At 49.0% G+C, this 17,056-nt stretch overlaps 1 protein-coding gene across 1 annotated transcript in view; it reads right to left on the reverse strand.

Annotated features, from left to right (window-relative positions):
* Window positions 1-17,056, reverse strand: part of CR1 (complement C3b/C4b receptor 1 (Knops blood group)) — a 238,352-nt gene that overhangs the window by 162,534 nt on the left and 58,762 nt on the right. Inside the window, exons 38-51 of the mRNA XM_089773562.1 lie at window positions 16,293-16,484; window positions 15,953-16,049; window positions 14,235-14,320; window positions 13,194-13,388; window positions 12,058-12,240; window positions 9,385-9,561; window positions 8,264-8,440; window positions 7,883-8,059; window positions 5,069-5,245; window positions 4,411-4,593; window positions 3,332-3,517; window positions 2,535-2,726; window positions 2,195-2,291; window positions 467-552 (exon numbers count right to left, since the gene is read on the reverse strand). Coding sequence (XP_089629688.1) covers window positions 467-552; window positions 2,195-2,291; window positions 2,535-2,726; window positions 3,332-3,517; window positions 4,411-4,593; window positions 5,069-5,245; window positions 7,883-8,059; window positions 8,264-8,440; window positions 9,385-9,561; window positions 12,058-12,240; window positions 13,194-13,388; window positions 14,235-14,320; window positions 15,953-16,049; window positions 16,293-16,484 — 2,205 coding nt within the window. The remainder of the gene's footprint in view (window positions 1-466; window positions 553-2,194; window positions 2,292-2,534; window positions 2,727-3,331; window positions 3,518-4,410; window positions 4,594-5,068; window positions 5,246-7,882; window positions 8,060-8,263; window positions 8,441-9,384; window positions 9,562-12,057; window positions 12,241-13,193; window positions 13,389-14,234; window positions 14,321-15,952; window positions 16,050-16,292; window positions 16,485-17,056) is intronic.

The following is a 17,056-nucleotide window of genomic DNA, read 5'->3' on the forward strand; positions in this document are numbered from 1 at the left end:
CTGAACATCTATTTTAACAACCCTAACACACAGGTGAATCAGACAGGTTCCCAGCTTTGTATTTGTCAGTATTTCCTGAGGCGTGATGCTCTTGGCATGAGCTACGAGCATCTGACGTGTTACACGTTTTGCTTGGTGCCTTTTTTCTGCTACTCAATCGGCAAAGAAAGACCGAGTTCTTATGGTCAGGGACTTGATACAACACACTTCTTCCTGAGCTACAGCCCTTCTCGCAGATACCTATAACCCTGAGTGGCTCTTCTGGTTAATGTACCCATATGGGATGTGGAGATCTCAGTGAAATTTTTGGCTCTGCTACTGACCGGCCTGGAGAAGTCATTTAATCTCCCTGTGCCTCATTTCCCATTCTGGAAAGCAGGGATCATAATGCTTCCCTTAAGTTACATTTGCATGGCAAGCAGAAAAGAGGGGAAAGCACACAGACCGAGATTTGTAACCTACTTACGCTCACAAAAGGGCATTTCCCCACTCCACGCGACACGCATGCCAGAAATCACACATCGTCGGGAAGACTCTCCAATCAACCGGTGCCTGCAAATAGGCAGAGGGGTTATCAGTTGTTACCTGCTCCTCTGTTGTTTGAATTCTCCTGCAGAGTTTAGGTATTTGGGACGCGCTTCTCCCCAGCTACAGCAAGTAGAGACCAACACCACTGACTGCTGGTGTAAAGGCTCCTTCACCTTTTTAGAACTCCTGGCCTGCCTGGATATGCATACTTCAAATATTCTTTGTGAAAATTAGGGCATATAACCTGTCCTTGGAGAGCTTGTAATCCTCTGAATGTGTATATCCTATTTCTGTGTAGGTATCCGTCTTGTATATGAAGTTAGAATTATGAAGTATAAGCCCATTTATATCTGTATATGAGCTAATAGTGGAGATTAGGAGTACTCTAGGAAACTAATGGCCCGCTGCTCAGAACAATGATCTTTGAATAGTCAGTTTTCCTGTATGCCTGAATTGTGGTAGGTCCCACAAAGACAAGTGACCATGCACCTGGTGCTGGGTCCATGCTGAATTTTGTACTTTATCACACAGCTAGGGAGATGGAATCTCTATTTCCTGTGCTGGATAAATGCTATTTAAGGAGTGGGAAGCAATGATTGTCTTCAACTGGCATCACAGACTTCTCCCCACCCCAGGAGGATACAGGAAAACCCCTGGAAACAGAGGGCATCTAAGAAGAGCGGGGAGAATTTGCTAGGCCCAATCCAGAAAGATGAGCTCTGGCCTGGAAAAGACTTTACCTGAAATAAGAAGTAGGGTGAGAAGTTATGATTCATAACAACTTCTCTTGGTTTGTTAGTCTTAACGGAGGGTTTTGTTTCATTTTGTTAAGTCATTTTCTAGATATTTGCTCTATTTGTTGTCGCTTGCAGCTGGTGATGAAAGGGAGGAACATCTTATGAGCTACGCTGTACAAACCGGATGCTTAGTGAGATGGATTTATTTGGAGTTTTGCTCCCATGGGACTCTGCACCAGAGTGTTGTGCCAAGTTCCCATGACTGAGCCTTCTAGGGGCTGAATTGCTCTCAGTGTCTCTGTTGCTCTGCTGCGGGCTGTGACCCCAACTCTGTGCCCTTGTGGGGAAGACCAGAGCTTCAGGATCAGCAGGACTGGGTGGTGGGCCATGGTCCCCAAATGTATTCCATCCCTGTGCAGATTTTCTCCATCAATCTGCGGAATAAATGTATTTATGTGCACCAAGGCATTTGTGAAATTGCATCGCCAGTAGAAACAAAAATCAGGCTGCGGGCACACTGCTAACCAACGGCCCGGCATTTCATCTCTCCTGAGCAGCCACACAAGCACACAGCTACGGAGAACACAGAGGGTGGGGTGCCCCACGGGGAAGTTAGGTGGCCTCAGTGCTGTGATCAGCTCCCCAGGTGACCCAACCCATCACACCTACTCTCCACAGGAGACGTCTCTCCTCACCCAGCACTTGCAGGCAGAACATTCAGTTGGCCGAAACGGCAACTAAAGAGTGTACTATAAATGGGAGAGCGTGAGAGAATGCAAGGGAAGAGGAAAGAGGGAGGTTTATATCAATCAATCTGTTCTCGCACATTGATCCTAGAATCAGGAACTAGGGGAGTACGGGGATTTCTCTTTCTGTTGCATAGTTGCAAGCTAGGCCCAAGTAGTGAGCTCAGGCAGTCAGAAACATACCCTTCCTCACACGAGAAGTTGACCATTGACCCAAACAGTATATCTGTGACATTCATTCTGCCGTTCTCCAGCTCTCCTGGATGACCGCACGATTTCCCTGGTAGGGGACAAGAGGAGAATTACGTTTTGCTCTTTCTAAGCCACAGTTATCCCAAGGCGCTGTCCATATCAAACACTCTGCAGAAAAGATCTCATTTAGAAGGGCCCACAGTGGGCAACGACACAGAGTTTTACTGCTCATTATGAACTATTTAAACATGGGTTACATTTTGTAGCGTGGCTGCAAGTGCCATTAGGACCTTTAGGGAACAGCAGAAACAAGTAGCATGTAGACACTCACTGTTACAGAACTCGAGTGGTTCTGACCACGTTCCATTTGGAAGGCATGTAATAGTGGGTCGAATACCAGGGTGTCTAGTGTATCCAGGCCGGCAAGTATAGTTTGCAGTCTCCCCAACAGGAAAGTAGGACTGATTTCTATACTCGCTCTTCAGCTCTGCAAAGCTTAACCTCGCGGGGACACCACAGCCAACTGGCAAGAACAGAAACACACGTGAGAAAAAACAGGGTGATGGGAAGAATATTTCAGTGATAAACGGAACACTTCGAAGAGGAGCTTAAAATGGGCTGATTTACAGGATAGGGGAAAAGGCCCAGGGTGCCTGTATTCTGCAAAACCAACTATCCTTTTAGGGATGCAACACATAGAAAGAAGATTAAAAACCACTGACCTAGATTCCCTTTAACCCCGGAACTCAAATGGTCCCACCATTCTACTTTACTGTCCCTGGAAATCTCCCCTGTCTCCCTTAAGGATCTCGAGTGCAATTTGTTGAGAGATGCATGAGTCCTGCTGAACTGTGTTTCCATTCACACCTTTTGGCTGCTCAGTGAGAAAGACCGTTGGGAGATACATGTCTATCAGGAGGGCTGGCAGGATGCAGGGGACCAGCTATCACAGTGATGAAGACATCAGGAGACTGGGAGGAGAGGCAGGGGGATATCTGTATTTTCCACATTCACAGCTGAAAACCCACCCCAGGACACAGATGGAGACTATATTTTAGCCTCCAGGCACTTCCCTACCCGACACTGACCATCTCAGTGACCCAGCAGTCACCCTCGACTCACACTTACCAGGTTGTATGCAGACTGGAACCGGGGGATCCCAGGTTGCATCATCTCCGCACTCAATCTGCCTGCTGCCATCCAGGGTGTAGCCAGGATCACATTTAAAACTCACCCTGTCCCTGGGTTTGTAGACAGGGCCATGTCCATCTACTAGCTGTCCATGCTGGATTTCTGGGGCTACGCACAGGACCTCTGAAAGGGTGCAGAAGGCATCAGCCTGCCTGGCTAGCAGAGCTGTTCAGTGGGTGCTCGGCACCTCTGCTCTGCACTGGCTGCCTCCCAGTGCTAGGTTGCCTAAAATCATCTTTCTGGTGGCATTGTACGGTTGGGATCCTGGGGACCAGAGGCTCCTGGTGTTTCCTCTCTGTCATAGAGAGTGCAGGGCTGGCAGGTGAGCTCCCTGCACTTGGTACCAATCAGTAAAGGCCTGCTGGGTTTTAGGACACACTCTGCAAATCTGCCCTGCTCACTCAGTGTGTGACCCTGGTGGGAATCGATGGCTGAGGCTTGTGAGTCTGTCCGCACGCTGGAGGGGAACGTGGGGATCAGTTGCTAGTTTTTGTAATTCACAACCCGGGTGCCTATGCAGTCAGATAGATGCTTTTTCAAATATTTCCCTCCTCTGTGTGTGGGTTCGCATAGGGCCGCAAGGGCTACAGTACGGCCCACGGGCCTCCGCACGCTGACCCCAGATTTTCAGCAGTCAGAGGAGCACATGGCCCCCGCACCTGCTCTGAGACTCATGCAGGGGCATGGAAGGAAGGGAGCCTGTCTGAGAAACCTGCTGGGATGCTGGCCAGGAGTCATCTAGGTTAAACGTCTCCCATCCACAGCTTGTCTATGGCAACTTAGCCCCTTAGCAACTTCGCTTAACAGCCTCGCCTCTTTGCAACTTTGTGGGTTAGACATGCAGTGTACATCCAGTACCTTTATTTTTCAAAGCATTTATTTTGCCATGTGTGTACGTAAATGGAGCTTTAATTCCCTGCTCTGAATTCTGTCCCACTAGTCAGTTTATCTTTCAAGTGAAATCCTATGGAAGAAATTTCTTCCTCTTAGCGCTAACTAACAGAACATAAACAGACCTTCACACCGAGGGGCCGCAGGGCTCCATGTTCCAGCTGCTGTACAGTGAATAGATGCATGCCCGGTAAGGGAATAGCCGGGCTCACAGCTGTAATTTACAGACACTCCACTGGTGAATACTGCCAGGGCCTGGCTGTCGGGCTTCCCGTTGGTGATGAGTGGAGGGGAGGGGCAGTGCAGCACTGTAGGAAAAGAAGCAGAGCTCATGAAGGCTAATCTGTAGCAGGGAATAGAACCACATGCTTGTAATGAGTCAAGCCCAACACAACTGCAGTGAGATATGCCAAACGTTACCCACTTCCATTCCCCTCCAACTCATGAATAACTCTCCCCACCGTCCCCACACACACACCCTGGTCACTGTTCCTAACTCCACGGACACATTCCCAGCCATCTTAAGAAGGCTGCAAAGGCTGCTGCCCCTGTGTATTCAGGGTTGTAAATGTTGCTACTTTGGAACTATTGATTGGTGGGCTAGGGCCTTCCCTAGGGTCCCTTAGCGGTTGGGGGGGCTTTAGAGGGCAGGGCTGGCCAGGACCATTCAGATCCCATTTCCAATCCCACAGTCTGTTTGTCATTCGTGCTCACTCCTGCCACATCTTATTGGTCCCAGTGGGGGGAAAGATAACGGACACTCAAAGCCGTAGCCACACTCACCTTTTTCGCAGATGGGCACAGGAGGATCCCAGCTCCCATCACTCTGGCACCGAGGCCGAGAGCTCCCACGCAAGGTGTAACCAGGCTCGCATTCCAACACCGCGACGTCTCCAGGGCTGTAGGGGGCCAGCGCCCCATTCGTTCTGCCGTTCTCCAGTTCCGGGCTCACGCATGTCACTGAAAGGGGAAGCGTCACGACCGCTTTAGACTCCAAAACATACGTGGGACGGAATGAACGATTTACCCCCAGAGCCATGTCCATGGATGAGTCTTTTGCTTCAACCTCATCTGTATTTCTCGTCTATCACTTCCTCTAAGCACCTTTATCCATTCCTTCGGCAGGAACGTTACACCTCTGCAAGCACAGAACCATTCACCGCTGGTACAAGTGGATACAATGCTCATGAAAACAGAGAAGCTCCTTCTGGCAGCAGTGACTTTTGCTCGTGCATCTCACTGGTGGTTTACACCCAAACTGTGAAATCTACTAAATTAGTGGCTCGACTGAAACTTCTCTTTGACTCTGTGATGGGGTGCTTACACCCCGGATTTTGGTTAGGGGGAGCGCTGCACTTTTGGGTGAAAGTACCTCACTGTGTTGGCCTGCCGCACGTATTCCCAGGCCTCAGAGGCAAATCCACATCCTTTTAGGACCCGGGGAGAGCATCAGCTAAAAGTGGAAGTGTGCGGCCGGGGGCATTTACACCAGCATTCCCCCTGCAGGATCTTTAAGTGTCCCTGGACTGCCAGGGGAAGGGAGAGATTCGGGAGGAGGAGCATTTGGCGTGGAGGCGGAGAAGGCGCAGGGGCCCACATGGATCGAGTCCATCCACCGACCCCTAGCAAAACTCATCCGACGATAGACGGTGAGTGGGCCAGGGGAGTCAACACCCCTGTTCAGGGCAGGCCAGGACTCCTCAGACCTGCCTAAGGGAGGGGAAATGCTAGCGGTAGCAGAGGGGATAGGTCTTCCCCAGGCTATGGAAGCTCGGCCAGGAAGGGGTTTCGTAGATATCGAGGCAGAAGGGATCGCAAGTCCGAGCCGAAAGACCCTCACTCCAGCCATCGCTGAGGCGTTCATCTCGACTCGGGAGCCTGGCTGTGACCCCAACTCCAGTGACGGAGAGCGACTCCGGGTAGGCAGCTGCTGCTTGGTAGAAAGTGACCCAGGGCGGGAATACTTGAATTACCCCACGGGGGTTGGTGAGTTTCGCCTCATCCCCACCAACCCAGGCACTGGACCATTTCCCTGTCCTTAAAGTGCTGGGTTCAGACCCGGTAGAGAGGGAAGGCCCGGGTTCCCTTACCCCAACCCATGGGCCAACCCTTCCACTGGCTCGCTCCAGCAGGACCCTGTTGTTGGGCTTGAGCCAAGAAGGTTATACACCTGTGAATTAGAGACACTTGTCTGTGGAGGAGTTAACAAGGGGAAAAGGGGATCCAGTAGATATAGTATACTTAGATTTCCAGAAAGCCTTGAACAAGGTCCCTCACCAAAGGCTCTTGTGTAAATTAGATTGTCGTGGTATAAGAGGGAAGGTCCTTTCATGGACTGAGAACTGGTTAAAAGATAGGAAACAAAGGGTAAGAATAAATGGTAAATTTTCAGAATGGAGAGGTGTAACTAGTGGTGTCAGTCCTAGGATCAATCCTGTTCAACTTATTCAGAAAGAATCTCTAGAGAAAGGGGTAAGCAGTGAGGTGGCAAAGTTAGTGGGCGATACTAAGCTGTTTAAGATAGTCAAGACCCAAGCAGACTGTGAAGAACTTCAAAAAGATCTCACCGAACTGAGTGACTGGTCAACAAACGGCAAATTAAATTTCATGTGGATAATTGAAAAGTAATGCACATTGGAAAAAAGAACCCCAACTACACACTACACTATGATGGGAGCTATTCTGGCTACAACTAATCAGGAAAGAGATCTTGGAGTTATTTTGGATAGTTCTCTGAAAACGTCCACACAGTGCGCAGAGGCACTCAAAAAAGCAAATAGGATGCTAGGAATTATTTAAAAAGGGATAGAAAATAAGATGAAGAATATCTTACTGCCCCTAAATAAAACTATAGTACGACCACATCCTCAATACTGTGTACAGATGTGGTTTCCTCACCTCAAAAAAGATATTTAGGCATTAGAAAAGGTTAAGAAAAGAGCAACTATAATGATTAGGGGTTTGGAATGGGTCCCATATGAGGAGAGGCTAAAGAACCTGGGACTTCAAACAGCGCACAGTCAACCTGCGGAACTCTTTGCCAGAGGAGGCTGTGAAGGCTAGGAGTATAAGAGAGTTTAACAGATATTTATAAATTAAAGTTAAGATATTTATAAATTCATGGAGGTTAGGTCCATAAAAAGCTATTAGCCAGGGGGTAAGGAATGATGTCCCTGTCCTCTGTTTGTCAAAGGCTGGAGAAGGATGGCAGGAGACAAATTGCTTGATCACTGTCTTCGGTCCACCCCTTCTGGGGCACCTGGCACCGGCCATTGTCGCCAGACAGGATACCGAGATAGACGGACCTTTGGTCTGACCCAGTACGGCCATTCTTATGTTCATATGTTCTTATGACTTTAGCCGAGAAGGCTGTACACCTGTGAATTGGAGTCACTTACCTATGGACTTGAGGCAAGAAGGCTGTGTACTTGTTAATTAAGGATCTTTATCGGTGGACCTTAGCCTGGAAAGCTGTGTTTCTGTTGATCTGAGACCCACACCGGGGAATCGTTTAAAGATGGGACACTAGGCTATTAAGCAGAGGAAGATCCAATAGGGTAAAATACAACGGACACTCAAAGCCGTAGCCACACTCACCTCTTTCACATATGGGGACAGGAGGATCCCAGCTACCATTGTTTTGGCACCGAAGCCGAGAACTCCCACGCAAGGTGTAACCAGGCTCGCATTCCAACACCGCGACGTCTCCAGGGCTGTAGAGGGCTAGAGCCCCATTCGTTCTGCCGTTTTCCAGTTCTGGGCTCACGCATGTCACTGAAAGGGAAAGCAAAGTCTCCAAAGACCTTTACAGCGAGGGGCTGGAGGGCTCCATGTTCCAGCTGTCGTACAGTAAATAGATGCCTGTCTGGTAAGAATAGCCGGGCTCGCAGCTGTAATTTTCAGACACTCACCTACGGGGCAGAGGAAGATCCAATGGGGTGAAATACAATGGACACTCAAAGCCGTAGCCACACTCACCTCTTTCACAGATGGGGACAGGAGGATCCCAGCTACCATCGTTTTGGCACCGAGGCCGAGAGCTCCCACGCAAGGTGTAACCAGGCTCACATTCCAGCACCGCGACATCTCCAGGGCCGTAGCGGGCCAGCGCCCCATTCGTTCTGCCGTTCTCCAGTTCTGGGCTCAGGCATGTCACTGAAAGGGGAAGCGTAACCACCGCTTTAGACCTCAAAACGCACATGACATGGAATAGACCCTTTACCCACAGAGCGATCTCTGTTGATAAGTCTTTTGCTTCAACCCCATCTGTATTACTCGAGTATCACTTTCTCTAGTCACCATTATCCACTCCTTTAGCAGGAACAGTACCCCTCTGCACTGACAGAAATGTTCACCGCTGGTACAGGTGCATGCGATGCTCCTGAAGTTCAAGGAGCTCTTATATGTCAGCTGATTGGTTGTTAATCAGAAAGTTCTCTTGCACTCCATTTAAATCCTTACGTGTGTCTGACACACAGAGCAAGGCAATGCAAAGGAAACTGAAATGCACCTTTATATGGAGGGAGGGAAAGCTCCAAGCTCCCGATGCCTCACAAGGAAATGACACCTCCCAAACAAGGGAGCGCACAGAATCACAATGGTAATTGAGAAACATCCAATAGGAAGAAAAAAATCCGGCTCCTTTTTAGGCATCTGTAATTGAACACGCAATTTGGGCCCATTAGTGTGCAGCTGGCACTACCAGCCCATTGCTTTTTTCACTCTTTGACTCATTGGCAACACTCGCCCTCTTACTGAATTGTCAAAAGCAGCTTGATTGCAAGACAAGTGTCAAGGGGGGAATAAGGGATGGTTCTCTCTATGAACTAAAGGCCGTACTCTACATCCCATGAAAGAGTAACAACTGTGTCTAACGACCAGACTTCTCATAGTTTATAATAATTCTAGATAACTGTGACCTTTAGCAGAGGAAGCGGAATTACCCACAAATCCTGCAGGGGGCCAAGAAGTTCTTGAACATCCTCTTCTCAATCACTTCCAGTTCCCATTTCAATATGGGCTAGACACTTGGCAACTTAACAGAGGAAGATCCAATGGGGTGAAATACAACGGACACTCAAAGCTGAAGCCACACTCACCTCTTTCACACACGGGGACAGGAGGATCCCAGCTACCATCGTTTTGGCACCGAGGCTGAGAGCTCCCACGCAAGGTGTAACCAGGCTCGCATTCCAACACCGCGACGTCTCCAGGGCCATAGGGGGCCAGCGCCCCATTTGTTCTGCCGTGCTCCAGTTCTGGGTTCACGCATGTCACTGAAAGGGGAAGCGTAACAACCGCTTTAGACTCCAAAGCGCATGTGGGATTGAATGGACACGTTACCGACACAGCCGTGTCCATTGATGAGTGTTTTGCTTCAACTTTATCTGTATTTCTCGAGTATCCCTTCCTCTAGGCACCTTTATCCATTCCTTCAGCAGGAACAGTACCCCTCTGCACTCACAGAACCATTCACTGCTGGTACAACTGGATGTGATGTTCTTGAAAGTGCAGGAGCTCCTTCTGGCAGCTGTGACTTTTGCTCCTGTCTCACTGCTTGTTTAGATACAAACTGTGAAATCTATTGAATTGGTGGCTTGTCTCAAAGTTCTCTTGGATGAATTTAAATCCTCACGTGTGTCTGATATACTGAGCGAGACAAAGGGAATAGCAAAGAGACCTGAAATGTACCTTTGCATTGAAGGAGGAGGAGGCTCCGTCCTCACTTGGATACCGAGCAGAGGAAGATCAAAGTGAGCTGTTTCAGGTTTAAGTACAGTTACAAAACTTCCCCTTACTCAGGCCCATTGCTTTTGGTCCCCTGGGTTATTTCTCACAGCTACCATAATGCTGCAAATCTGCCCCCATAGGTGACCAAGTAAGGTCCCCCATATCTCAAAGCCCCCTGCCTTCAGGTGCCTGCCCTGAGCCTCCCACACTCTGCCCCGACTCCTGCACCCCAACCGCCTGCACTAACACCCCCCACCTTAAAGTCCTCTTCCCTGAATCCTGCACTCCCACACTTTGACCTCAGCCCTCCCAAACTGAGCCCCTCACACCCAACCCTCTACACTGAGCATCCCCAAACCTCTCAGCCTTCTGCCCTGACTCCTGCACCCCACTCCCTGCCCCAAACGCCCAACCCCTACCTTGACTCTAGCACCACTGCACTGAGCCCCCCATATCTCCCAGACCCTTGACCTGACTTCTCACCTCCATGTCCTGCCCCGAGCCCTCCCACTCCATCCAGCCCCTGTCTTGACTCCTGCCCCCACCTTCTCCTCTACGCTCCATCCCCTGCCCAGACTCCTGTACCCTCCAATTCCTGCTCTGAGCCCGCCGCCACACCCAACCTCCTGCACTGACTCCTGCACCCCCACCGTCTGCTCAGAGCCTCATCATTGAAAGAAAGCATGTATCTTTTCCTTTTCACTCCTGAAACCCTAAGCTTTACTCCTGTTAAGGCCTCAAGCAATGCTGGGTACATTTGCTAAGAAGGGAACAGCCGGGCTCAGCTGTAATTTTCAGACATTCCACTGGTGAACACTGCCAAGGCCTGGTTGTTGGGCTTTCTGTTGCCAATGTTCATTAGAGAGTCACCATGCCACACCGTAGGGAAGGTAGAGCTGAACCAGAGCTCATGACGCCCAATATATAGGAGGGAAAAGATCCACATGGTTGATCTGACCCTAACAGCAGTGAGGCTAATGCAAACTGCGGTAGAGTTCCCTACCTCCATCGCATTCACATTCCCCCAAACACCCTTATAGCTTGACACGGTTTCTGACACCATCGACGCATTCCCAGCCATCTTAGGAAGGCTCCAAGGGCTCCTTCCCCTGTGTATTTAGTGTTTACAGTGGAAATTCTTCCACTTTAGGACTGCTGATTGGTCGGCTCAGACCTTCAAGGGAACTTGTTCAAAGAGCAGGGCTGGTCACCATCCAGCTCTTTTGGGATCTATTCACAGGGTGGAAAAGCCCAGGCACTATGGAGATGAGCTGAGCAAAGACTAGGACAGCTGGAGCTGATATTTGCTTTTCCCTTCCAGATCCCATTACCAGTCCCACAGTCTGTAGAAAAGAGCTGGATGGTAAGCACAGTGTCAAGAGGGGGAAGGGGGATGGTTCCATGCAGGACCTCAAGGGTCGGATTTTACATTTAAGGAAAGTGAAAAAACGTCCTATTACCAAAAGGACGGCTCCTAATGGATAAAAATTCCAAGTCAATTGAGAAATTCAGCAGAGAAAGTAAAAAGACCCAAAAACTTTCCGTGGACCAAGAAGTCATTGAATATCCTCTTCTTGACCACTTCCAGTTCCCATTTCAAGATGACACTGACACTCGGATCCCGAGCAGAGGAAGACCAGAGTGCCCTGCTTTCAACTCTAAATAGAGTTACAGAAATTCCACCCAGGGTCATTTCTCACAGCTGGAACAGTGAGAGGACTCTTGACCCCCCACTGGAATTGTGGGAAAGCACCCGGATTGCAGGAAAGAGAAGGGACAGAGTTAGCTGCCACCCCCATTGTTCTCAGAGTCCTGCCAGCGCCACTCCCAACTTAGCAAACTTCTTACACTCTGGGTCTGTTCCTATCTATCAGGACCCTCCACCTCGCCCCTCACACCAGTCCCCAAAGTCTGTTGCTTAGAGGTGAGCAGCAGGCAGAGCAGTTTCATCCTGGGTCAGTGTTTGTGGGGCTCACGGCTCAGACAGAAGAGAAACTCGTTTGTAGATGCAGCTTACGAACAATTCGGAGTTTGACACTTGCCTCGCTCACAGACTGGCACAGGTGGATCCCACGTCTGATCTGTCTGGCACCGGCTCACTCGGTGACCCTTCATGGTGTAGCCAGGATCACACTCAAAGGTCACGCTGTCCTTATACGAATAGACAGGGCGCTCGCCAGGTTCTCGTCTTCCATTCTCAATCTGTGGGGCTGGGCATCTAACCTCTGCAATAGAAATGCTTTTGCTGAACCGCGGGGCCAGATAGGAAGACAGACATTTCTGCAGCCCTCCAGCCTTTGTCAGCCTTTCAACCCATGTCACTTGTTGCACCAGCCTGTGTTATTCCTCTTTGAAAATACAGATTGTTGTGGGCTATGTGGGGGGCTGCTCTGAGAGGCGGAGATACTCTGGTAAGCGATATGTGCACTGCCCCAGTGCAGTTCGTATTCATGTAACAATTCCACTGGGTCAGTGGCATGAAGGAGACGGCCCAGAGAGGGGATTCCTTGGTCTAGATGCAGCAGTTCTTCCCAACCGACCACAGAGGCTGCACGCAAAATAACTCTTCACAAAGTAGCCTCTGTTCATTGCACACACCGCTCCCGCACCATCCAAACACTCGAAGCAGAACAAGCGCCCACACAACACAACCAGCACACACGGTGAGCCCTGTCACACAGCCCCACACCACAGGACAGATTTTTCAGTCACTACTTGCACAAATCAACACACAGATCCATGTCACACACGCTCACCATGACACTGCATTCGGGTTTCTTAGAACCATGGCCACTGAGCGAAGAGTAGCTAGGAGAGCGCACTGGATATGCAATACACAAACTTCCACTCACCACCTCTCTTCTGTTCCCCAGTTCTACCCCTGTGTGGCTCGGGTTAGAGACCTTCAACAGCCTTCCTACACCCTTGGGACTATCCCGGTTCTGCACTCGGGGCTGCTCTAGAGGTGCACTCAACGATACTGGTTTCCCATTGAACTCTTCACGTCTGCTCTAAAACTATTCACTCTAACGTGCATCGTGGAAATCTTGTGGAGACGTTGCACAAGGCAGGAAGTCTAAGCGCCGGGATTTAACTGCATCTTCACACTGGGGGATTTCTTAGACTTTTTATCCATGACAAAGCAGAGCTGGGAGGGTTGCCCTCATACAAACCCCACCTCCACAGCGAGGGGCAGGTGGACGCCAAACTCCGTTTAGTCCATCCTCGGTTGTGCATAAAAGAGAGGCCTCTCCAGTCGGCGGGTAACCGTTATCACATGTGTAAGTTACAGCTGACCCATAATAGAATTCATCCATTAAATCCCCATTGTGCTTTCCATTGGGAATATGTGGAGGGGGTTTACACGGAATACCTGGAGAGACACAGGAGGAGTGAATTGAGAATCAAACAGTCACTCCCCGGAGTCTGTGGTACCTGAGATCTCTCACCGAAGATGCACACCTGTCCTATGTTACAATGCCAGTCCTATATTAAACTAAATAATGGGCTATGAACAAGGTAAGAGAAACAAGAGAGTTGTTTAGAGTTAAAGGAGGAACACATACAGAGAGAAATGAGTTACAATTTTAAGTTTCAAAAGATGACACGAGCTTCTGTAATACGCAAGCTGTATGTGTCCTTTTGAGGGCTACCCTGGATGGTCAGAGGTCTACAGGTCTTCCTTGTTGAGCGCGGAATGCCATGTGTTGACGTAAATTAGCATTTTCCACTGGGTAATGCTGCTCTCCTGAGACTGAGGGTTGAGTGTTGTAGAGCAACTGCTTTTTATATTTCCATACCCAACACTGAAATATGGCTTTATAACATGGGATACAGATTTATACATGGGAGGAAAGCATGCAGCAACATCAGAGAATTGCATCAAGTATAAACACTTGGTTGTAACTGACCATCTATTTTAACAACCCTAACACACAGGTGAATCAGACAGGTTCCCAGCTTTGTATTTGTCAGTATTTCCTGAGGCGTGATGCTCTTGGCATGAGCTACGAGCATCTGACGTGTTACACGTTTTGCTTGGTGCCTTTTTTCTGCTACTCAATCGGCAAAGAAGGACCGAGTTCTTATGGTCAGGGACTTCCTGTGCCTCATTTCCCACTCTGGAAAGCAGGGATCATAATGCTTCCCTTAAGTTACATTTGCATGGCAAGCAGAAAAGAGGGGAAAGCACACAGACCGAGATTTGTAACCTACTTACGCTCACAAAAGGGCATTTCCCCACTCCACGCGACACGCATTCCAGAAATCACACATCGTCGGGAAGACTCTCCGATCAACCGGTGCCTGCAAATAGGCAGAGGGGTTATCAGTTGTTACCTGCCCCTCTGTTGTTTGAATTCTCCTGCAGAGTTTAGGTATTTGGGACGTGCTTCTCCCCAGCTACAGCAAGTAGAGACCAACACCACTGACTGCTGGTGTAAAGGCTCCTTCACCTTTTTAGAACTCCTGGCCTGCCTGGATATGCATACTTCAAATATTCTTTGCGAAAATTAGGGCATATAACCTGTCCTTGGAGAGCTTGTAATCCTCTGAATGTGTATATCCTATTTCTGTGTAGGTATCCGTCTTGTATATGAAGTTAGAATTATGAAGTATAAGCCCATTTATATCTGTATATGAGCTAATAGTGGAGATTAGGAGTACTCTAGGAAACTAACGGCCCGCTGCTCAGAACAATGATCTTTGAATAGTCAGTTTTCCTGTATGCCTGAATTGTGGTAGGTCCCACAAAGACAGGTGACCATGCACCTGGTGCTGGGTCCATGCTGAATTTTGTACTTTATCACACAGCTAGGGAGATGGAATCTCTATTTCCTGTGCTGGATAAATGCTATTTAAGGAATGGGAAGCAATGATTGTCTTCAACTGGCATCACAGACTTCTCCCCACCCCAGGAGGATACAGGAAAACCCCTGGAAACAGAGGGCATCTAAGAAGAGCAGGGAGAATTTGCTAGGCCCAATCCAGAAAGATGAGCTCTGGCCTGGAAAAGACTTTACCTGAAATAAGAAGTAGGGTGAGAAGTTATGATTCATAACAACTTCTCTTGGTTTGTTAGTCTTAACGGAGGGTTTTGTTAAGTCATTTACTAGATATTTGCTCTATTTGTTGTCACTTGCAGCTGGTGATGAAAGGGAGGAACATCTTATGAGCTACGCTGTACAAACCGGATGCTTAGTGAGATGGATTTATTTGGAGTTTTGCTCCCATGGGGCTCTGCACCAGAGTGTTGTGCCAAGTTCCCATGACTGAGCCTTCTAGGGGCTGAATTGCTCTCAGTGTCTCTGTTGCTCTGCTGCGGGCTGTGACCCCAACTCTGTGCCCTTATGGGGAAGACCAGAGCTTCAGGATCAGCAGGACTGGGTGGTGGGCCATGGTTCCCCAATGTATTCCATCCCTGTGCAGATTTTCTCCATCAATCTGCACAATAAATGTATTTATATGCACCAAGGCATGTGTGAAATTGCATCGCCAGTAGAAACAAAAATCAGGCTGCGGGCACACTGCTAACCAACGGCCCGGCATTTCATCTCTCCTGAGCAGCCACACAAGCACACAGCTACGGGGAACACAGAGGGTGGGGTGCCCCACGGGGAAGTTAGGTGGCCTCAGTGCTGTGATCAGCTCCCCAGGTGACCCAACCCATCACACCTACTCTCCACAGGAGACGTCTCTCCTCACCCAGCACTTGCAGGCAGAACATTCAGTTGGCCGAAACGGCAACTAAAGAGTGTACTATAAATGGGAGAGCGTGAGAGAATGCAAGGGAAGAGGAAAGAGGGAGGTTTATATCAATCAATCTGTTCTCACACATTGATCCTAGAATCAGGAACTAGGGGAGTACGGGGATTTCTCTTTCTGTTGCATAGCTGCAAGCTAGGCCCAAGTAGTGAGCTCAGGCAGTCAGAAACATACCCTTCCTCACACGAGAAGTTGACCTTTGACCCAAACAGCATATCTGTGACATTCATTCTGCCGTTCTCCAGCTCTCCTGGATGACCGCACGATTTCCCTGGTAGAGGACAAGAGGAGAATTACGTTTTGCTCTTTCTAAGCAACAGTTACACCAAGGCGCTATCCATATCAAACACTCTGCAGAAAAGATCTCATTTAGAAGAGCCCACACTGGGCAACGACACAGAGTTTTACTGCTCATTATGAACTATTTAAACATGGGTTACATTTTGTAGCGTGGCTGCAAGTGCCATTAGGAGCTTTAGGGAACAGCAGAAACAAGTAGCATGTAGACACTCACTGTTACAGAACTCGAGTGGTTCTGACCACGTTCCATTTGGAAGGCATGTAATAGTGGGTCGAATACCAGGGTGTCTAGTGTATCCAGGCCGGCAAGTATAGTTTGCAGTCTCCCCAACAGGAAAGTAGGACTGATTTCTATACTCGCTCTTGAGCTCAGCAAAGCTTAACCTCGCGGGGACACCACAGCCAACTGGCAAGAACAGAAACACACGTGAGAAAAAACAGGGGTGATGGGAAGAATATTTCAATGAAAATCGGAACGCTTTTAAGAAGAGCTTAAAATGGGCTGATTTACAGGATAGGGGAAAAGGCCCAGGGTGCCTGTATTCTGCAAAACCAACTATCGTTTTAGGGATGCAACACATAGAAAGAAGATGAAAAACCATTGACCTAGATTCCCTTTAACCCCGGAACTCAAATGGTCCCACCCTTCTACTTTACTGTCCCTGGAAAACTCCCCTGTCTCCCTTGAGGATCTCGAGTGCAATTTGTTGAGAGATGCATGAGTCCTGCAGAACTGTGTTTCCATTCACACCTTTAGGCTGCTCAGCGAGACAGATACATGTCTGTCAGGAGGGCTGGCAGGACGCAGGGGACCAGCTATCACAGTGATGAAGACATCAGGAGACTGGGAGGAGAGGCAGGGGGATATCTGTATTTTCCACATTCACAGCTGAAAACCGACCCCAGGACACAGATGGAGACTATATTTTAGCCTCCAGGCACTCCCCTGCCGGATACTGACCATCTCAGTGACCCAGC

The sequence above is a fragment of the Pelodiscus sinensis genome, chromosome 27 (assembly GCF_052426305.1).
Source record: "Pelodiscus sinensis isolate ZL-2025 chromosome 27, ASM5242630v1, whole genome shotgun sequence".
NCBI classification, from domain to species: domain Eukaryota; kingdom Metazoa; phylum Chordata; order Testudines; family Trionychidae; genus Pelodiscus; species Pelodiscus sinensis.